We start from the raw sequence: 22,442 nt of genomic DNA on the forward strand, positions 1-22,442 counted from the left end.
TCCACCCGCAGCCCCACTGTGCCTCAGGTACAACCCCATGGCCGGATGCTGCAGGACTGCCTCCTGCTCCACCCACTCCTTGGTCACGAGCCCGCGGCACGGAAACCCATCGCTGCCCAGCACGTCCTTGAGTTCCCAAGGAACCGGCAGCCGCTGACATCTAGCCCGGTGGAGATCTCCCGGATCTGCTCCAGCGCTACCGCGTGGAGGTTCCCGAAACGTGTCGGCTACTCGTCAAGCCAGGCCATCGGTGAGCCGCCTACAACGACTCCCTCCTTGTCGCTTCCAGTACTCATCGTGATGGTTGCTCATGCTCATGGACAGCTTGAGCATGGGGGGTGGAGGTGGCGAGCGTAGGGGTAGAGGATCTGCGATCTGCGCAGGGGCAAAGGATCGCGTTAGGGCAGGCGGGCAAAGCGGGGGTTTGACAAGTGACGAAAGAAGAGGTTAAGCGGGGGTGGGCGGAACGGAAGGCAGCACGGCGGCGGGCGTAGGGGCTGGTGAAGGGCCGCGCCCGGCGCGGAGGCGGGGAAAGGGCGGCGGCGGAGGTTGGGGGAGAGACGAGAGTGACGGGACACAATTTTTTTTTCTTTCGTGCGTGCGACCGGTGCGGGACGGACGATAGGAGCTTGACAAACGACCAAAACGTGTGGTGAAGGAACGGTCCGTATTTTTTAGACAGGTATAGATTATGTCGAAGTATTTTTTGTCGTCATGGTGTGTTTATTTTCATGTTCGGAAGAGTATCATTGGATACTACATTAAACCTCTCACGTATCACACGTGTGTGCTCTGGTCATTCCCACCTCCTAGTAGTTAAGAGGCCCTTTTGATCCCAAGTAGATTATGGGCTCGACCTATATGTGCCAACCAATTTCATGGCCTATACCATGCCGGACGAAACAAATATGCCATGCCACCTTCGAGCGCTTCTTCTCTACGCTTGATTTGCTTCAAACTTTTAGAAATTTTTTTTATAGGTTTCTCATTTCCCCGTAAGAATCTCGAGGTGACGGAGGTGTGCCGTCTCGAGAACTTGCCACTTGTTGATCCCACGCAAATTATTGAGAGGAAATATACATATATTATTCTATTAATCATACGACATACCAGTGAAAACCTCTATTTACCGAGAACTTGAAATTTTTTAATCTTCTAATCATATCCATTATGTCTTAAATAGATGGACGAGATAAAGATGAAACCTAGATACTAGTGGTACAACTTCTTTTAAATCGGGAGTAGTAGATTTTTTTACAGGTTATCAAATCAAATCAAAGAAAAAAAAGAAAAGCCATCGGGGAGCGGGGAGCCGGGGAGACGCAGGCCGCAGGGACGCCTCGAGAGCAGAAAGCCAGAAACCAAACGCCACCAGTCCACCGGCGCTTCCGTGCGGCTCAAGTTCGTCCGTGGCGCGTCTCCCTCCATCAGGGCGGGATCCAAAGTCCGAAGGAAGTCCAATCACTCACCAAACTCGCATCGATCGTCTCTCCACTCCCCCGCCGCCTCCTTCGCTCCTTCCGCCCAAAACCCCCCCGCCGCCGACTCGCCGATTCGATCCTGCTCCAAGATGCTCGCGCCGCTCCCGCGCTTGACGTGCTCTCTCCGCGCCCACTTCGACGCCGACCAGGCCTATCTCCTCCGCAAGGCCGTGCTCCAAGCCCGCATTCCCCCAAGGTCTGCCCTCCTCGCCCCCCCCCCCCCCCCCCCTTCTGCAAACCCTGGTTCCAATCACCCCGGCCCAAATCCTAATCAATCATCCCTGGTTGTCCCTAACGCTTCCTGTTGTCTCCGCAGGCCGCATGACGAGTGGGAGCTCGCCCGGAGGATCGTGCCCAACTGGGACGACGGTAACGCTTCCAAAACCCTCGCCACCCGCGTTTGGCTGCTAGTGCTGATGCGTTGATTTTCGTGGATGTGCGTGTGTCTCTCTACGATACACTTGCTGAAAATTGCCCCCCACTGTTGCAGCTCCCAGCGATGTGCGTCAGGCGTATAAGCAATTTATCGGCGCAGTGGTGGAGTTGTTGAATGGGGAGGTGGTGTCTGAGGAATTCCAGCAGGTTGCTCAGTCTGTGTATAGGTTGTTTGGTGGTAATGTTGCGCAGTTTGGCGCTGCTGCGAAGTCCCTTGAGAAAAGGTATATGCTATGATTGTCTTTTAAATGCAGTGTCCTTGCATGGGCTGCTTCTCTTTATGCTTCCAGACTTTTCGATACATTGGAATTTAAAAGGAGAAGATGATTTAGCATGGTGCAAATGCTGTTTTTTTACTGAATGTTGCAAATTCTGTTGAGCCTTTTTTTTTACCAGAATCCCCTGTTTATGCTTATCTATCTCCTTAGGAATGAATTGGAGAGCCTTGTGGGCTACAGTGTGCAAGAGTCAGTTTTAAAAAAGCTAGCTCAGTTTGCTCAGAAGCTACATTCCCTTCAAGGGGTGAGCATTCAGGAATTTGTTCAAGAAGACAAAAAGGATGCAGCTGGAGATGATACAAGTGAATTCGGGGCAAGCTTTGATTTCAAAGCACCTTCTCGTTTCATTATTGATGTCACTCTTGATGATGACCTACCCTTTGGAAGTGGTGTGTTAATACCATTTGAAAACGAGCTGGATGATGCCTGCAGCACATCCATAAACTGTAATTCAACTGCTTCTGGGGGTTCTGTGAATTTGAGGTGGCTAAAAGATCAGTGTGATCTAATTACTAGAAGTGGTGGCTCAATGCTCTCGGGAGATGAACTTGCAATGGCTTTGTGCAGAGTGCTCCGTTCACATAAAGCGGGCGATGAGGTTTGCAACATGCTGCTATAATATAGTTTTCCCTTTGTTGAAAGTTGAAACAATCATTCAATATTCCAACTTCCCAACCTTGCAGATAGCTGGTGAACTGTTGGACCTGGTCGGGGATGCTGCCTTTGAAATAGTTCAGGATCTTCTTTCAGTAAGAGAATCAGACCTTGTTATTTTTTGCACCGTTCTTCATATACTCCCTCCATCCGGAAATAAGTGACTTGGATTCGTCGTTTAGGGAGTATAATACGATGATAATATGTCTACTTCCATACAGTGATGGTTTAGGGGAGTCATGTTTGTGCTGTGCCTTCGAGGCATGGAAGGCGTTCCTGTCTTGTGTGACTGCGTGTGTGAGGCAAGGGATATTTTGGGTTGGTCTTTATAAGATTCTCGATTAGCTAGCAGGCTTGCATTGGGCTGCACCAACTGGAGTTTTTTTTTGTGCACAGGGTATTAGAGTCTTGGTAGGCAGGGTGTACCCAAGAGGTATCAATGTATCATGACTATTTTAATTTTAAATGATTTTTTTTGTTATTTGCAAACACATATTGGTACATATTGGTGAGCAATTGGTATTGAATATGGTGGCAACTCGATGAAGTTTCAGGGTAACATAGACAAAAGGAACTCAAAAGTATTTTATTTTTCTGCCACTGCACTTATCTCCTAGAAGTTTCGTGTAATTCTGTACTTATCTGCTTCACTAGATTTATTCATTCTGTTCATGTGGCGATACCATGAAAAAGTGCTCTGTAGTAAATGGACACTGTTACAAGAATGTGGGATGTCGGTCGGCACAGAAGAAACTTGAAAATGAAAGGGGCTTGGATGCTATTTTCTAGCCTTTTCTTTTCTTTCTGGTTCCTTCTTTATTTCTGTAGTTATATATAAGGCATTGATGGGTCTATTATTGTAATGCTTTCCCCCCTGTTGCAGATTATAGTCTCCTTTCTCTCATGGTTCTTACCGCCTTACTGGTACTGCAAGACTTACAGTAGAATCAAAGAGATCCACAATGTGTGTAGAAAAGGGGGTCTTAAGGAATCCTTTGGATCTACCACCTGGTAGTTCACACTGCAACCAAGTGGGTCTTATTTCAAACCACAAGACTCGGTTTATATTTAAGACCAGTCTCATGGCAAAAAAGAGGGTTTAGAGAGGAGAGATGTGACTGCATGTCAGTGAGATGAAAAGAAGGGACGGATGCTGACATGCATAGTAACTCCAGGTGAACTCTTAGTTGGAAAAATAATAATGGAGCCCAAATGAGTAGCTATGCACATTTAGGCCTGTCCTGACGGCTGGGATTCAGCAAATTTTTAGACCTTTTATTGACCATTTAAAAATGTGACTGATAGTGATGGTTGACGGATGTTGCTGCAAACATTTCCTGTTTGGTACTCCCTGACTGAGTTGCGTTTTTTGAGTTAGGAGTTCAAGATTTCTTTTCATGGATGCACTGATAAATATCTGGAGGCTTTCATTTTTGTGTGTTAATGATCAACCTCACTTGTTTTGCCTATCATATCATAATGTAATCAAAGCTGATTGAGTGCCATCATTGTCTGCAGCATAGGAAAGAGCTAGGGGATGCTATTCAGCATGGATTGACAATATTGAAATCGGAAAAGCTGTCTTCGAGTAATCAACCAAAGATGCCATCATATGGCACACAGGTAGGACTAATTTCTTACGAGTGCTTGCTAACTTCTGATAATGTAGGTATCTTGTCAAACATTAAATGACTTCGCATCCACTATGCCTGCAGGTAACAGTACAAACAGAGTATGAGCGTCAGCTTGAGAAGAGTAAGAGGAAAGAGGGAAGACGTGCTAAACGTGGTGCAGAACATGGAACAAATGATATTGGTGCTGATGATTTCTCATCCCTTCTTCTCGCAAGTGAAAGAAAGCAGCCATTTGATGATATGATCGGTACTGGAGAAGGGGAAAGTAGTTTTACAGTAACTTCTCTCCCTCAAGGAACCACAAGGAAACATATGAAGGGGTATGAAGAAGTGAAAATTCCACCAACTCCAACAGCGCCATTGAGACCCAATGAGAAACTGGTATTCTTATAGCCCCTTTATTTCTACTGTGCATGTTTTTGTTATTGCTTTGGTAATCCTTCCATATTTCCTTGAAAGGATCCAGTAAAAGAGGGCAAGTCCCGCACTACATTTATTCCAGTACCGGTGAATTCCAAGTACCACTGAGAATTAATTTGCTCGTATTTTCCTGTTTAGTTTACTGCCTAATCCGTGGACTGAAAAACTCATATTTGTTTCCTAAAAAAGACTTATATTTTGCATGCAATCTTTGGCCTTTTTACCTTCAATCCGTTATCCGTGTGGCAAAATGAATTTACCTGCACCGAGTTAATTAGTTTGAACATTAGCAGGTCTGAACAAATTACTGACTGCACATCATTACAATACAACTTGCTTTGTTTTTACCAGATTGAAATAAGAGAATTGGATGATATCGCCCAAGCTGCCTTCCAGGGATACAAGTCACTCAACCGTGTTCAGAGTCGTATTTTTCAAGCGACATACAACACCAACGAGAATATTCTAGTGCGTAACTAAATCCAATATATGTGCAGTTGCACCTTCTATTTTCAAGAAGTGTGCCGTGATATGTACTACTGTTGTCAAAGCTAACTTCCGTAAATGTTCAGGTTTGTGCTCCGACAGGTGCTGGCAAAACGAATATTGCAATGATCGCAGTTCTTCATGAGGTATACCTTGGTAAAACCTGGAAGTGTTCTGCAGTCTTGAGTTACTGAACCTTACCAGCCAGTTTTCTTTTTGCGAACTTTCTCTTATTGATAAAATCTACAGGTTAAACAGCACTTCAGGGAAGGCATTTTGCATAAAAATGAGTTCAAGATAGTCTATGTTGCACCAATGAAGGTATTCATCTTCCCAACCTTCTCTCTTCTTGTTGGATGTTCTTGTGATCATTGTATTTAGCAAACTTGTGTTATGTAGGCATTGGCTGCAGAGGTAACCGCAACATTCGGTCGTCGATTATCTCCATTGAACCTGGTTGTTAGAGAACTTACAGGCGACATGCAGTTGACCAAAAATGAGATTGAGGAAACACAGGTATCGTCGAAAACACGGATATTATCTTTCTTGGTATCATTCTTCAAATTTGCACTTCTGAGCTGTACTTATTTGTGCATCAACCAGATGATAGTGACTACTCCTGAGAAGTGGGACGTCATTACGCGCAAAAGCAGTGACATGTCACTGTCAATGTTGGTCAAGCTGATAATCATTGACGAAGTGCACCTGCTAAATGATGATAGAGGGTCAGTAATTGAGACACTAGTTGCTCGAACTCTTCGTCAGGTCAGTTTTTGGAGAAAAAATAGGAGCCCTTTGTCTTCACTTCTTATGATTACAGGGATGCTTATGCTTAATGATTCAGAAAGTAAACTATAAATGTGTATATAAACTATAAAAAGTAAAAACTGACGTACTTAAATTGATTACACTCTCATAAGACCATGAGATATGCCTGTTCTTTAGGTATTGTTTCTTGTTACCTCTGATCCATTTATGAATTATCTGATTTAACAGGTTGAATCCATGCAATCAATGATTCGCATTGTTGGCCTATCTGCTACACTGCCTACTTACTTAGAGGTCTGTTATCTAAATTATCATGTACGCTACCTGAAAAGCAGTTAATTTTACGATGGAATTTTACATTTTCAGGTTGCGCAATTTCTGAGGGTCAATGCGGACACTGGCCTTTTCTACTTTGACTCAAGTTACCGTCCAGTTCCTCTTGCTCAACAGTACATTGGAATCACTGAAAGGGATTACGCCAAGAAAAATGAACTTTTCAATAGTCTCTGCTATGAGAAGGTCCCTTTTCTTTGTATATAGTTCCACCTGGATCTCCTCATTTGCACCTGTCTTTAACACTCTATTTCAAATTAATAGGTTGTGGAGGCCATTAAGCAAGGTCATCAAGCACTGGTTTTTGTTCATACCCGCAAGGATACCGGGAAAACCGCTAGAACCCTAGTAAGCCATATAGGTTTTAGCGAGACATTTTTTGTGTGTGGTAAAATGTTACTGTTTATCAAGCATCCTTCTATGCCATACTTTTCTTTTTCTACATCTTCAAGAGCAGTCTGCATATCCTTAAGCTCTTGTTTGTCTGACATTATCTGTAGTTTTGCACTCATGGTTTGAAGTACAACATGCAAGCTAAATATTGTTCCATGCTATGTTAACACCCAGGAAGCCTTTGCTCTATAATATCTAAAATCTTGCGTTGAACTTAATGCTTCCATAGTGTCGTGTTGTCTATTTACAAGACACTGTTTGGGTCATCTTGTTTTTTCTTGATATATGTATTTATTTGTCAGTGAATTCCTGTTGCTCATTCATTTGTCATGCCCTGCAGATTGATCTAGCTGCAAAATCAGGGGAATTGGAGTTATTTTCAAATGCAGACCATCCCCAATATTCATTAATCAAGGTATATTTTACCATTCTGGTTTGGCTGTTAAACTCGAGTCTTGTAGTTATTGTTAACTTAGTCTTATGGTTGCAGAAAGATGTTGGTAAAGCTAAAAGTCGTGAAGTTGTAGAATTTTTCGAATCTGGATTTGGCATACATAATGCTGGAATGATACGTTCTGACAGAAGTTTGATGGAGCGCTTGTTTTCCGATGGTCTCTTGAAAGTAAGTTTCTGTGCAACCTTCAGTAGTCTTGAGTCGTGTGCTAACTTATCTTATCTCAATTTAGGTCCTTGTTTGTACAGCAACATTGGCTTGGGGAGTGAACTTACCAGCTCATACAGTTGTTATAAAGGTTAGTATCTACTACCTCTGTTCCTAAATATAAGAAGTTCTAGATTTGTCTTAAGTCAACCTTATTCAAGTTTGACCAAGTTTATAGAAAAATCTACCAACATCCACAACTCCAAATTAATTTTCTTATTAAATGTCATTACATTCGTCATATACTTGTTTTGATATTGTAGATCTTAGTAGATTTTTCTATACACGTGGTCAGACTTTAAGAAGATTGACTTAGCAGAAAGTTAGACTTCTTATATTTAGGAACAGAGGGAGTATTTGTGTTCTCTCTGTCTAAGTTTTTTTTTTTTGCCTTGGACTCTTTCTGATTTTTTTAATTAACTATTGGTGAAATAAAATTATTGTCTCCTCATGTATCACTTGTTATGTTTTCATTGGATTCAGTTTTGACTTTTTAGAGTTAGTTCAGTAACTAAATAAAAAAAACTTTTAACCTAATAGATTTTTTTGAGAGCTTTTAACCTAATAGATAACCATGTTCTTAGTAAGGTCATACTCAAATAATCGTTGGAAAGGACATACCAAAAGACCACGTTAGCTGGTTTAGATGGATGCATATTTATGTTTTGTGGTATCTTGCATCCAATTTTCGGCAGATCCAAGGATTCCAAGATATGTTTCCAGTTGTCTAGAATCTTATTTCTTCTTCTAATGCATTGCATGTTGCTAGCTTGCTGCATAAAGTAATATATTTCCAACAACAGGGCACACAACTTTATGATGCTAAAGCTGGCGGATGGAAAGATCTGGGGATGCTCGATGTGATGCAGGTACCTCTCTAGACTTTTTGTGATTCCGATGGATTCCGTTCATTTCTATTACTCAAACATTATATCTCTCTGATGTTATTTTGTTTCCTTATTAGATCTTTGGACGAGCTGGGAGGCCACAGTTTGATAAAAGTGGTGAAGGAATTATTATCACGACACATGACAAGTTGGCTTATTACTTGAGATTATTGACTAGTCAGCTTCCGATAGAAAGCCAGGTTAGCAACCTATTGAACCTTTACCGTGGAGAATATTAGAACAAGCTGTTAAGGACATCAATCAATAATTTTTCATGTTCAGTTAAAGCAGAGCTATGGTGGTGGAGTATCCAGTTAAAATGCGCTTTAGAGCAAGTTCCAGCAAAATAAATCTTTGTTTTAATTTTTTAAAATAATTATGGGTTGTAAGGGATGATATGGTCTACAACTCTGCAAACTCAATCACATTTATGGGACTTGAAAGAGAGTAATACTTACTGAAATAGTGTCTCACTGTTTTGGGAAGTATTTTTCTTTTTGTGTCATGCATATGCAATTGATTTTGGCCTTAAAAATTTACAAAGAACCATCCCATACATCTGGTATTCTTTTTAATAGAAATCTTAGGAACTTCCAAGTTTGTGATAAAGCCAGTTCTCGCCAAATTCAGATTTTTTTTCTTGATATGTTGCAAATATTAGAGGTCTATGACCCTACCTCCTTCCTTCATCCTCTCTCTCAGTCTGTGTGCTAACATTCCCAATGCACATTTTGTTGTATATAAGGACTTGTTTTGTGTGCTATCTTGCCTCTCATGCAAGACACAAGTTGACCCCTCACCCCCCGCGCATCACCAAAAGTCTTGGTTTTCATGGAATTAGATACAAGTGAATGGACTATTGTGGATGCTCTAATACTGTTTTTCTTTTACCATGGTAGTTTCGTAGGTGTTAAGTAAACATTGCAAATTTGCAAATTTTATTTCTTAATTTACTCGTTCCCTTGGCCATTTACTTGATTGCTGTAGGTTTATTCAGTTCAAACTATATTCTTCATGACCATATTTATCTTGCAGTTCCTTGGATCTTTGAAAGATAATTTGAATGCCGAGGTTGCCTTGGGTACTGTAACCAATGTCAGGGAGGCCTGTGCCTGGCTTGGCTATACATACTTGTTTATAAGAATGAAGACTAATCCTCTTGTGTATGGGATAACTTGGGAAGAGGTAACCTTCTCTTCCATTGTTCACACCTTAGATGTAGATCAATATACCCCACTGTCATAAGAGAAGGATTACATCAACTCTCTTGAAATACATGCACTGTCTAGTTCTTTTTTTATGTACTAGTGCTTCCAGAAGCATGTAATGATCATTTATATCCGATGCGCTTCACTGCACATGTGATACTCAATAGTCCTTTGGTTTGTGACAACAATTTTAAGTTTTTAACTTGTCTAACCGTTAAGGTGATTGGAGATCCTTCCATGGGTGCCAAGCAACGAGCATTTATTATTGATGCTGCACGTGCGCTAGACAAGGCTAAAATGATGCGCTACGACGAAAAGAGCGGCAACTTCTACTGCACAGAGCTAGGTCGAATTGCTAGCCACTTTTATCTTCAGTACTCCAGTGTTGAGACATACAACGAGATGCTTCGTCGTCACATGAGTGAAAGTGAGGTAAGCATTTTCTTTATCTCTTTTTTGGTAGTTTCTCTTCTGCAGCTCATGGTGTCCTTGAAGTTTTACTAACTTTTCTGGATGCCACCTCAGGTGATCAATATGGTGGCCCATTCATCTGAATTTGAAAATATTGTAGTCAGAGAAGAAGAACAAGACGAATTAGAAACACTTGCAAGGAAAGCATGCCCAATGGAAATTAAGGGTGGGCCGACTGACAAGCATGGAAAAATTTCAATTCTGATTCAGGTTACTGTTGAAGAACTGCTACTCTTTTTCATTAAGTTTTTGGTCCGACATCGTTCGTAAGTTGAGGAATTTGATAACTTGTTCAGGTTTACATCTCCCGTGCTTCAATTGATAGCTCATCCTTACACTCAGACGCCCAATATATTAGTCAAAGCTTGGCTCGCATTATGAGGGCGTTATTTGAGATTTGTCTGCGTCGAGGGTGGTCTGAGATGACTTCATTATTATTGGAATATTGCAAGGCTGTGGATCGCAAAATATGGCCACATCTCCATCCACTTAGGCAGTTCGAGAGGGATCTTTCCCCTGAGGTTGCTATTAGTTATCACTCATTTACTTAATTGTGTTTCCCTTGTTTTCTAAACATTATTAATGTCTGAACTAGATAATGTGGAAACTCGAGGAAAGAAATGTGGACCTGGATCGTCTTTATGAGATGGAGGATAAGGACATTGGAGCTCTGATTCGTTATTCTCATCAGGGAAGGGTATGTTTAGATCATTCTTCAAGAAATTGGTAATCGGTAACTGCTCGGTTGGGTAGGGATTAGCGATTAATCAGATTTTAATTGGTTTAATCGGTCGACAATTAATTGTTCCGAGAAGCGGCCAGCAGCAGCAGAGAATGAGAGGGAGAGGGTGGAGGACACACCTGTAGCAAAAGGTCTTCTAGCAGGGGCTGGCAGCGGAGGCTGCAGGGCATGGTCGAGGAAAGCAGTGTCATTGGGGGGGGGGGGGGGGTCCTAGATCTGAGCGCTGGCGGCCACCTTCTCCGCTGGCTGCGGGGTGAATCGGGAGTGGCAGTGTGGAACGAGGCAGGGGTGCGAGGGAAATGGGTATCGGACGGGGAGAATTACGAAGGGGGAGGTAATTTTGTGTATTTTGGGACAGAAATTTAATCAGCCCACCACGATTAATCGGGTGTCAGACCGATTAATCGGCCTGGGTGATTAATTCCTATGATTACAATTATTCTACACGGTGCCCTGCCGATCAGCGATTAATCGCTGAATCGGCCGATTTCTTGAATAATGGTTTAGACTTAACAAGCTGTGTATATATATTGATGGTAAATTTCAATGATCTAGTGACTTTGCCTGATGGAGTTAACATCTTTTTCTTTCTCTTCTGAAGATAGTTAAGCAGTATGTTGGATACTTCCCATATGTCAACTTATCTGCTTCTGTGAGTCCAATCACCAGGACTGTTCTTAAAGTAAGAGCTAGTGCCAATTAGATTATTCTGAAGATCTCAAATTAGTTCATTATTTATAATTTTTTGTCTCTCATGTGATTACTATGATAATATGTAGGTGGACCTGCTTATAACTCCTGAATTCGAGTGGAAGGATCGTTATCATGGCATGTCAGAACGATGGCTGATTATCGTGGAGGTGTGTTCTTTGAGATCTATCATATTTATGGGCCTGCCACTACATCGTTTAGAAATGTAGAAAAATTGAAAAAACTAGCCTATCATCGTTATCTTTGTGAATTTCGTACATCAAGTGCATTGTGCATGCAGTTGTATTAAGAACTATACAATGAATCAAATTCTATACCTCCTGCAATTCATTGGTTCTCTATTTAAGTTTGTGTTATTCGCTGTGAAGTTAGTTACTGTTAGAGGCATGTATTAATGTTTGACACTGTGCCAGCAAGTGATAAGTGCCAATGCATTGGTATGACAATAACATCTTATTTTACAGGATTCTGAAAATGATACTATATATCATTCAGAGCTCTTCACACTAACAAAGAGGATGGCAAGAGGGGCACCTACAAAGATATCTTTTAATATACCGATCTTTGAGCCTCATCCGCCGCAGTACTATATCCGAGCCATATCAGACTCCTGGTTACATGCAGAGTCACTCTTTACTGTCTCTTTTCATAATCTTACATTGCCACAGGTGAATATAGCATTATCTAACGGCAGTTCCACGATGTTTACATACGACTGTCAGATGTTGAACTGTGTGTGTTTTCTGCGCAGACACAAATAACACACACTGAACTTTTGGACTTGAAGCCTCTTCCACTAAGCGCTCTTGGCAACAAAACTTATGAAGATCTGTACAGATTTACCCATTTCAATCCGATACAAACACAGGTGCATTTTGGATTCCATTTATCTTTTGTTTTGGCTGTCCATGCTGCATGCTAATGATTAATGGGACAAGGCGAAATGACCCTCGGGAGTACATGCTCGTGCTCCTGATGTTACTTAAAGTGTTAAAAGGTTCCGAAGTATCTGAGTCTTGTATATGATGGTAAATTTTGATGGAAAAAGGAACATTCTGTGCCCTGAAAAAAAAAAGCAAAATTCAATCAAACTTACACATGCTCTAACAAAAAATTGAACATTCTGAACATGGGGCACAAAACTAATCTTTTTCCATGAAAATTTATAGGTACTCCCTCCGTCCAACAAAAGATGTCTCAAGTTTGTCAAAAATTGGATGTATCTAGACATGACATAGTGTATAGGTGCATTCAAATTTAGTCAAAATTGAGACGTCCTTTGTTGGACAGAGGGAGTACATTGACTGAACTTGAGCATGTGTGATTTATTTATGACTTTTTGTTAACATTTGAGAGATCCTTTTCTTCTCACCGGTAGCACATACTCATGGGTGCACCTCTGAGTTACCCTGATTAGTGTAATTACACTACATGACATTGTAGTTAAATGATAGGCCAAATGAAAATTGGTGCCACAATTATCAATCTGTTTCTATTGGCTGAAAATGGACAACTGTATATTCTTTTTGCTGGCCCTTGCATATGCTGTTTACACCATTACGCCTGTGGATTCCAGTTTACTGATTTTTTTTCCTTTTTATGCATAGACTTGCGGTCCTCATGTTTTTGTTTTACAGGCTTTCCATGTTCTTTATCACACTGATACCAATGTACTCTTGGGAGCTCCAACGGGAAGTGGAAAGACGATTTCTGCCGAACTAGCAATGCTTCATCTTTTCAACACCCAACCAGATATGAAGGTTTGTTTATCAAACTCCTGTATAAACCAGAATTGTATGTGATACTGATCTTTTTTTTTTTACATCTTTTCAGGTAGTTTACATTGCTCCTCTAAAAGCTATAGTGCGAGAACGGATGAATGATTGGAGACAACGGCTTGTAACTCAGCTTGGGAAGAAGATGGTACATATTATTTGACCTTCTTTTCCACCATCAGTCCATCAGCATGCCTAATTTAATTGAGGTAATGCTTTTGGCAGGTCGAGATGACTGGTGACTTTACACCTGATATGATGGCACTATTATCAGCTGATATCATAATTTCTACCCCTGAAAAGTGGGATGGGATTAGTCGCAGTTGGCACAGTAGAAGTTATGTTATGAAGGTCTAAACAGTTCCTTTCTACGTTAGCTAGTTTCTATTATGCTTCATTTTTCTGTAGATTTGTATGTAAAATGTATGTTAGTTATAACTTTTTATGCTTGCCGATAGGTTGGACTCATGATATTAGATGAGATACATCTTCTTGGAGCTGACCGTGGGCCTATTCTTGAGGTAACACTTCTGAACTTACTAAAGTTACACTGTAGGCAGTGGAGGAGTTTGGACAAAAAACTGTGTCTGTGTGTCTCTGTGTGTGTGGGGGGGGGGGGGGGGGGGGGGATGGGTTAGAAGGGTCAAATTACATAGCTTTAACTTTAGGGACCAAATCATCTAAATACCGTATTTTCTTTTCTGTTTATTCTTCTTTGAAGCAGTATGTTTCACAATTGTTTTTGACGATGGGAGTTTGGATTTCAGGTCATTGTGTCAAGAATGCGATACATATCATCACAAACGGAACGTTCAATTCGATTTGTTGGTTTATCAACAGCATTAGCCAATGCTCGGTATGTTTCGAAGGGAAGCTTTGCCATGCAATTTTCTCTATCCACTATTATATATGAATATCCTTATCCCAATAGTTTTATAGCGATGTCTGTGTGCTTTATGAGGGTTTCCCCAGCAAAAGTGCCATGTCGTCGGACATGAACTGGTGGTAGATCGTATGTGACCACTTACCCTTGTTGGTCAATGGATTAGTGTGAAGTGTAAACCTACTAAAAAATATCAGATGGCATGAATGCTAGAGTACTCTTTGTGTACTTGAGAATCTTAGGTGTTACCATGGAGGACATGGGTTTCATGCTCCCAACAATTTAGAAGTGGTCTTCCTGTTAAAAAGAATATTCATTTTTCTGTTAGATGTACATTCTGCAAAAACATGTGTAATAGCAAAAAATTGTACAGAAGTAGTCCAGATGTGAGCTGTGCAAAAAAGGCGAGCAACGGATGACTAATATAGGCAGATTTTTGCTAGTACGCATCTGATTATGCTATGTTCAACTATGTTTTTTTCACCTTGGTGCATGCAAAGCAACATCTATGTTTTTCTTCACCTTGGAGCATGTGAGCCCAGGATCCTACGTAGCCCTATTTTATTTTAAGCAATGTATGTACATGACCACTGGAGCACTTTTCCTCTATTGGCTAACCACTTACATCTATCAAAATACTTCAGTGACTTGGCTGATTGGTTGGGTGTCAGAGATGATGGTCTATTTAATTTCAAGCCCAGTGTGCGGCCGGTACCTCTTGAAGTGCATATTCAGGTAAGTAGTACTTCAGTTGTTGCCTGAAGATTCTTGTCTGGTTCATTAATAACTAATGCCTATATTCTCTAGTAGAGTCACTTTCCCCATTTGTTGCTAGATTTAGCCAAAAAGATGCACACAACCATTTGTACATCTGCATTTCCCTATTTTTTTTAGATTTACAATGTATATTTCTCATCGACAGATTTATTTATCAATTCTTATGTTGTCCATTATCAATTCTTGTGTTGTGCATCCATAGATGATTTTCCTTTTTTTTAATGTGCAAGCAGGCATTTGGACAGTGTAATTGTTAGTTTATTGTTACTTTAAAGAGATAAAATTTAGCAATATTTCAGGTTCCCGGCTTTCTGGTTAATCAGTTATTTAATTGATTGTCCCATGTTTTGATATATCATAGCTTAAAACAGGCTTTGCGGTTTTTATCATAAACTCATATAGCCTTTTTCCCCCTACCAACAGGGATATCCTGGGAAGTTCTACTGCCCGAGAATGAATAGCATGAATAAACCAGCATATGCAGCCATATGTACTCATTCACCTGATAAACCAGTTCTCATTTTTGTGTCATCACGTCGACAAACAAGACTTACAGCTCTTGATCTTATTCAGGTAGAGTACTGCTTTGGTTTTCTGTTACTAAGCATGTATATAAATGGTGAGCTGGCCACCACCTTATATGTTTGGTGCACACTATATTGCAGCTTGCGGCATCAGATGAAAAACCAAGGCAGTTCCTTAGCATGGCAGATAACTCTCTAGACATGATTCTTTCACAAGTCACTGACAGCAATTTGAGACATACGCTTCAGTTTGGAATAGGTCTGCATCATGCAGGTCTAAATGATAGAGATAGATCCTTGGTCGAGGAACTCTTTTCAAACAACAAGATTCAGGTGTGCTGTTGTTGATAACTGAATTTATGTCTAAACATGTTCTTGCCTTTCCGTATGGTTATTGTTATCTCTTGTAGCTCGACTTTATCATGCAGCAAAATATAAACATCATTTATTGTTTTCGCAGGTGCTGGTATGCACTAGCACACTGGCTTGGGGTGTCAATCTTCCAGCTCACCTGGTCATAATCAAGGTGACACAATGATTTACATTTTCTGCGTCTTTAATGATCATTTACTTGAGCACTAATTTGTTTTTTGCAGGGTACTGAATTCTATGATGGGAAAACAAAAAGATATGTCGATTATGTTATCACAGATATTCTGCAAATGATGGGTCGTGCAGGCCGACCACAATATGACCAACATGGCAAGGCTGTTATTCTCGTACATGAACCAAAAAAGAGCTTTTATAAGAAGGTTGCATGCAATTTTGTCTAGCTGACAAACATTCTGATGCATATTTGTCTTAAGTTTAACACTCATTGTAATATTTTCAGTTCCTCTATGAACCATTCCCAGTTGAAAGTAATCTGAGGGAGCACTTGCATGACCACATAAATGCAGAGATTGTTTCTAGCACAATCGGTAATAAAGAGGAGGCAATTATTTATCTTACTTGGACTTACCTATATCGCAGACTGGTATTTATCTTGTTCTCTTTCCTAATTATTCTCTTTTAACTTATACTCAACCATAAAGAGTTACTGTTAGACATCAGATGCGCTTCAAATTATCTCTTCATGTTGTCATGCCCACAATTCAGGGTGTAACCTTTATCTATGGTCAAAACCATAAATAATATGGGTAATACTTGACAATTAATGTACACATGTAGCATCTTATAAAGCTGTCTTATTATTGCACTGTTTAAAACCTGTTGCTCTTTAGCATGTCAAGCTAAAATGAAATGGATGTGTTTATTCAGCTCCTATCATGTACTCCCTCCCAATTTATAAGGTGTTAACGCATGTCGAGATTCAACTTTGACCATCAATTTAACCAATAGAATATGAGATATGTGACACAAATTGTATGATCCGAAAGAAGTTTCCAATATTATAATTTTTATGGCGAATAGCTCGTATAGTATAATTGTTAAATTGATGGTCAAAGTTAAATCTCGATATACGAGGGTGCCTTATAAAATGGGAAGGTGGGAGTAAATGCTTCGTTACATTGTTCTGTAATTCTGATGTGGCTATATGCATCTACTGCGATATCTGTTGTTTTGTTCACTGATATTTGATTTGGTTGCTCTATGGAAGGTTGTTAATCCATCTTACTATGGATTGGAAGATACTGAAACATATACCTTGAATTCTTACCTCTCGAGGTGAGAAATGAGGACTTTATGTAACTTAGGTCTGCCTTTGGTTTTAACATCGTATGACAACTGTCTATCCAATTGTGTATAAAACAGGTTAGTGGAAACTACATTTGAAGATTTGGAAGACAGTGGATGCATAAAAGTGGATGACCATTCTGTGGAGTCCTTGATTTTGGGGAAAATAGCGTCACAATATTACCTTAGTTACCTTACCGTCTCAATGTTTGGGTCAAATATTGGTCCCAGTACATCACTGGAAGTAAGTAAATTGATGCCTTATTTAAGTGGAAGTTCTTTACTTCACTCTGCTTGTAGTGCCAGTTGATTTGAAATGGCTAGATGATTAATAGCTTGCATTAATTTCTAGGCCTTTGTGCACATACTATCCGCTGCAGCGGAATTTGATGAGCTTCCTGTACGTCATAACGAGGTGATTTTCCCTATCACCCCTTCTTTTCCAAAAACTAAGCATTCATCCATTTTTTTTATAGAATAATTGGATACAGATTTACTTCAACAGCCCTTGACTAGCTGATGTTGAAAATTAAAAGAAAATTTACTACAAGACACTCTATAACGTCTTTTATTGCATTAATGATCTTAGATAAGTCCGGTACGTAAAAACATTATGATCTTAGATAATACATTATACTTGTTTCTTTTCACAATAACGTCTTTTATTGCATTAATGTTCTTCTCTGGTTCAGGATAACTTGAATCGAACACTCTGTGAAAAGGTCCCTTTTTCAGTTGATCAGCACCGCCTCGATGACCCACATGTTAAGGCTAATTTACTCTTTCAGGTAAGGGGAGTTAAACTCATGATTTGAGTAGTATGTAACTATGTCCACCAGCATTTCTGTTTTGACATGACAATGTACATTGAAGAGCTAAACACCTTTTCCCTCCTATTTTTTCCTTGCAGGCACACTTCTCCAGAGCAGAATTACCTATTAGTGACTATATCACTGACTTGAAATCAGTTCTTGATCAGAGCATACGTATTATACAAGCAATGATTGACGTATGTGCCAACAGTGGATGGCTTTCAAGTGCATTGACTTGTATGCATCTATTACAAATGATCATACAGGTAATTTTTGTAGATTCAGATTTTCTTTTCATTTTGATGATTTATGGTAGTAAAGTCCTGTACCGAAGGATCAGATTGACTAGTATCAGAATTCTAAAGAGGTGCATTTTTTTTTATCTCAACTGAACTTCAGTTTATCTTTATCAGGGTCTCTGGTTTGAGAGAGATTCATCACTTCGCATGTTACCATCCATGAGTGATAGTCTTCTAGTTCATCTTAAAGGTAGAGGAGTTTCAACAGTTCCGACCTTGCTCAGTTGTTCTCGTGAAGAATTACATAAGTTGGTTCAACCGTTTGCTGCTTCAGAGTTGTATCAGGTACTCGTTTGGATGTTGATAATATGCATATTTCATTTAGAAGACAATTTATTTTCCTAGTGATTTTAGATACTTGTATGTGCATCTGTGCCCTGTCTCTTTTCGTTGCAGTCAATTGAAAATGTGAACAGAACAGATCCATTTTTCTCTAAACTGAATGAGCTGATTGTTCGGAAATCACAACTATTTTTATATTCTGGTATCCTTGTTGTTTATGGAAAATGAAAAAAAATGCCATCGGATCTCTATTCAAATTTCGCTGAAAAATCTCACGCTCAGCTGCTTATGCATTGTACCGCCCAAGATTTTCTAGCTTCACGATCATATTGTTATTTGTAACAAACATAAACGTCAGGTTTTTGTGTAGTATGTTCCATGTCCACACTACTCTTTTTTTCCAGATTTTCTTTACAATTTAAAATTTTCAAGACACCTTTACAACTTGTATGAATGGATAATTTGTGTCATCTGTGCGATAATCCCATTTGTAATATACTCATACTTCTAGATGGAAATGGCAATTAAATTCATACACTCCTGGATATTATGTTTGCATCCTGCAGGATCTGCAACATTTCCCTCGCCTCGATGTAAAAGTTAATCTACAGGGTGAAGATAAGGAGCAGTCCAAACCTCCAATGTTGAACATCAGAATGCAAATAAAAAATTCACGGCGCTCATCGAGAGCATTTTCGCCTAAATTCCCCAAGGTTAGTGACTATGAATTGCCTTGACAATAGTACCGCTTTCGTATTATTGCTTTATATCATGATGACAGGCACATAACTCATTGTCAAGCACACAATATCGAAGGATGGGATCAAACTCCTGTTACTGCCCTGGAATCACATTAACTTAAATTACTAGCTCTAATATCTTGCTCCACCCATCCACTGATATATTTATGACCGGCCTCCAATGCAAGACTTTCGCCAAGTGCTTTATCATGATATACTAGCAAAACTTGTACAATTTGCAAGGCAAATCAAGCATAAATAATTGACTGCACGGATCCCATGGTGGCCTACTTAGAGGTGGCTGGAGTAATTATAGATACATTGCCTGGCATCTGAGTTGGTTTATGCTTGTAGAAAATAGTGGTACTTTTGACTTTTGAGAACTGTAATATATGGTTTAGCGGTATTACCAGTAATGCACATTGTCAATAAATCCTGGAAAGTTGATATTTGATATGAAAGACTGGACAAATGAATTCACATGAAGCTTCTTTTTTTGGTAAATTTTTAAGATTTTCAATATTCACATGAAGCCTGGAAAGTTGATATTTTATAAAGTAGAGATAACCGTGTGCAACCTGCGGCTCACATGCAGGTTGGCTGGGCGCTCACCCACGCACCAAGCCAACTGAGCCTGTGCAATGGAAAAAAGAACAGATTGGGAAAGGAAATTGCTTAAAACTATCTGGGTGGTTCAGGAGTTTGAAGTTCTTACATATGGGTGAGCATTTGGGTAATACGGTCCAATCGATTTGGTCTAGTATTTGAGTTTTAAAAAGTGGGTTTGCTAAATTGGGACCTAAATTTACCACTGACCAAACCCAAATAGACCGAAATATTTTGGTTTGGTCTATTCGGGTACCTGTGAACTCAACAAGCTCAAAAATATTCAGCAACATCGGCATGGAGACCATTTCTTTTATGTTGTGCTAGTTGACTAGATCGATGAATTTGGTGGCCGTCGTTGCTGAGCGATATCTGTGGCTGCTAGCTCCGGCGATAGGTTTCTGCTTCTTGCCCTCTCCGATGTTGTGGTTCAGGGCTGAAATGGACGCGAGTCGCGAGGTGGCTCGGTCGAAAAGGGATGACTGGTGAAGGTGGAACGGCTGCCGGAGATAAGCACTGGTGCTGCTCGTTGCCAATTTGCTGCTAGGATTCAGGGAGGTCGTCACCTCATCAGGATAGGAATGTGGTGGTGCTGCAGGAGCCTGGTAGATTGGGACATTGGGACTTTACTAGTTGGGCTGGGTCTGGAGCGGTTAATTTGTGGATTGGATTTGGTACTCTATTAGTTGGTAGGGCCTTATCTGATGTGCAGAACATGGGTTCGTGTGCTATGGGTAGCTCCATTTTTTAGATGTTCTCGGTTTTTTCAGGTACTAACCATTGGAAACCAAATTTAATTTAAATGCATAAACCATGTAGACAGAGAACTTGGACCAAATTACCTGACAGTTCGGTCAAATTGGTTCTATTCTTGGTTTTCGGTCTCGACATGCCCACCCCTACTTACTGAGCTTTCCAGGGCTCTAAGAAACTGTTTTGCATACTTGTTATGGAATCTTTTTTTTTTGTGACAATAATTGGCTGTTACTATGGCTCCAGTGTGGGAAATCCTCTACAGCTTAGAACTCCTTCCGATCCATAATAAGTGTCTCAGATTTAGTACAACTACACTTATTATGGATCGGAGGGAGTAGTATTTACCTTTTTTTACTTCTTTATTAATATAAATGCCAACATATGTTTAACTCTACCATGTTTTCTGTAGGCAAAACAAGAAGCTTGGTGGCTAGTCCTAGGGAATGTTGCAAGCTCAGAGCTATATGGTCTGAAAAGAATTAGTTTTACAGATCGTGTCCTTAGCACTCGCATGAAATTGCCACAGATGTTTGATGTCCAGGTAATAAATGCCTCCCACATATGAATGAATTTTGCTAGGCTAAGTGAATCTCAACGTGAGAGTATTGTTCTCATGCTTGTGCCCGAGATCTGCCTAAACTTTTACTTATGAATCAACAACAATAAATGGAGTAACAAATTAAATGATGAGCCTTCAGTATAGCCAACACCAAATCGCCATTGTATTATGCTCTGCTCCCCATTTGTGATCCTTTTGTTGTGTATCTGCTTGAAAACCGGGTGGGGTTTTGCAGTGCTTCAGGTTGATGTACGCATGCCGAATCTTAAGAATACAGACCTAAACATGTCCAAGCAATAGGTTGCGTTATGACATGTATTTTTCTTCTTTGATGAAGACTTCCATCATCCAATGTGCCGTGTAACTACTTTGTATCCGTGTCAGCTCTCGCACCTTTATGGTTTCTGATTTGTTCTCAAATTGGAGATTAGATTACCTGATCATTTTTGAAACTTTTATGTGTTCTGACGGGGGAACCCTCTTTCAGGAAACGAAGCTGATTGTGGTGTCAGATTGCTACCTTGGGTTTGATCAGGAGATCTCTCTTGGGCATCTAGCAAAGGTTGTCTGACTCTTCGGCTGGCTAGCAGAGTTGCTAATGGAATCCAGATATATTCACTCAAAATTGAATTCTGTTCTTGCCATCACATCCTTTTGTGATATTAACATACAGTATTAGCATAATAACGAATACCAGTGTATATATTACCGTTCTACATATCAAATGTGGTCATTAATTGGCATTGGTAATAAAAGGAAGTACATATGTACTACCTCCGTTTCATAATTCTTGTCCCAAATTTGCCCAAAAATGAATGTATCTATTTTTTTCAAACGTCTAGATACATGTAATATTGAATTATGGAACGGAGGGAGTATTAGTTTAACCTTGGCCCCGCGACTACCAAGATAAAAAATGTTAACAGTTCATTGGAACTGAACTTGACATCGTTTTCAGCAGAAACTGTCGTGCAATGTTGAACAAAGTTGTTTCCCATTATAATTCTACAGTTTTATAGCACAAGTTCGGAGATTTGGATTGGGTTTGGTCACTAGGGGACTGTACTGGGTGCAGATTGAAATAGAAAAATTGAAGGGTCTCTGCTGACTGCCGTTGTGGATGAAATGTCGAACTGCCCTGGCGCAGGAAAATTAATGTATGTTCTCGAAAGAAAGAAAAACGTGTGCCA

The 22,442-nt window shown here is 40.1% G+C and overlaps 1 protein-coding gene and 1 long non-coding RNA gene across 2 annotated transcripts; both read left to right on the forward strand.

The window, feature by feature from the left end:
• Positions 1-1,319: 1,319 nt before the first annotated feature.
• LOC100821076 (DExH-box ATP-dependent RNA helicase DExH14) lies at positions 1,320-22,198 on the forward strand. Its single transcript, XM_014896938.2, has 49 exons — positions 1,320-1,677; positions 1,798-1,850; positions 1,972-2,140; positions 2,345-2,792; positions 2,878-2,943; positions 4,367-4,471; positions 4,564-4,863; positions 5,254-5,370; positions 5,475-5,534; positions 5,638-5,709; positions 5,788-5,904; positions 5,992-6,153; positions 6,385-6,450; positions 6,523-6,675; positions 6,754-6,837; positions 7,223-7,297; positions 7,373-7,504; positions 7,569-7,634; positions 8,347-8,412; positions 8,508-8,630; positions 9,466-9,615; positions 9,858-10,070; positions 10,164-10,319; positions 10,406-10,630; positions 10,705-10,806; positions 11,453-11,533; positions 11,631-11,711; positions 12,027-12,230; positions 12,314-12,430; positions 13,200-13,322; positions 13,396-13,485; positions 13,563-13,688; positions 13,796-13,858; positions 14,105-14,193; positions 14,865-14,955; positions 15,421-15,570; positions 15,663-15,854; positions 15,982-16,047; positions 16,118-16,273; positions 16,354-16,497; positions 17,122-17,189; positions 17,277-17,442; positions 17,551-17,613; positions 17,891-17,986; positions 18,109-18,276; positions 18,424-18,594; positions 19,158-19,304; positions 21,103-21,234; positions 21,740-22,198. Exons 1-49 carry the CDS (start codon positions 1,571-1,573, stop codon positions 21,821-21,823), a joined length of 6,255 nt encoding a protein of 2,084 aa, XP_014752424.1. The 5' UTR covers positions 1,320-1,570; the 3' UTR covers positions 21,824-22,198.
• On the forward strand, positions 2,951-3,314 carry LOC112269692. Its single transcript, XR_002961555.1, has 2 exons — positions 2,951-3,166; positions 3,245-3,314. It is a non-coding gene; the product is annotated as an uncharacterized LOC112269692 (long non-coding RNA).
• Positions 22,199-22,442: the final 244 nt, after the last annotated feature.

This window comes from Brachypodium distachyon, chromosome 1 (assembly GCF_000005505.3).
Source record: "Brachypodium distachyon strain Bd21 chromosome 1, Brachypodium_distachyon_v3.0, whole genome shotgun sequence".
NCBI classification, from domain to species: domain Eukaryota; kingdom Viridiplantae; phylum Streptophyta; class Magnoliopsida; order Poales; family Poaceae; genus Brachypodium; species Brachypodium distachyon.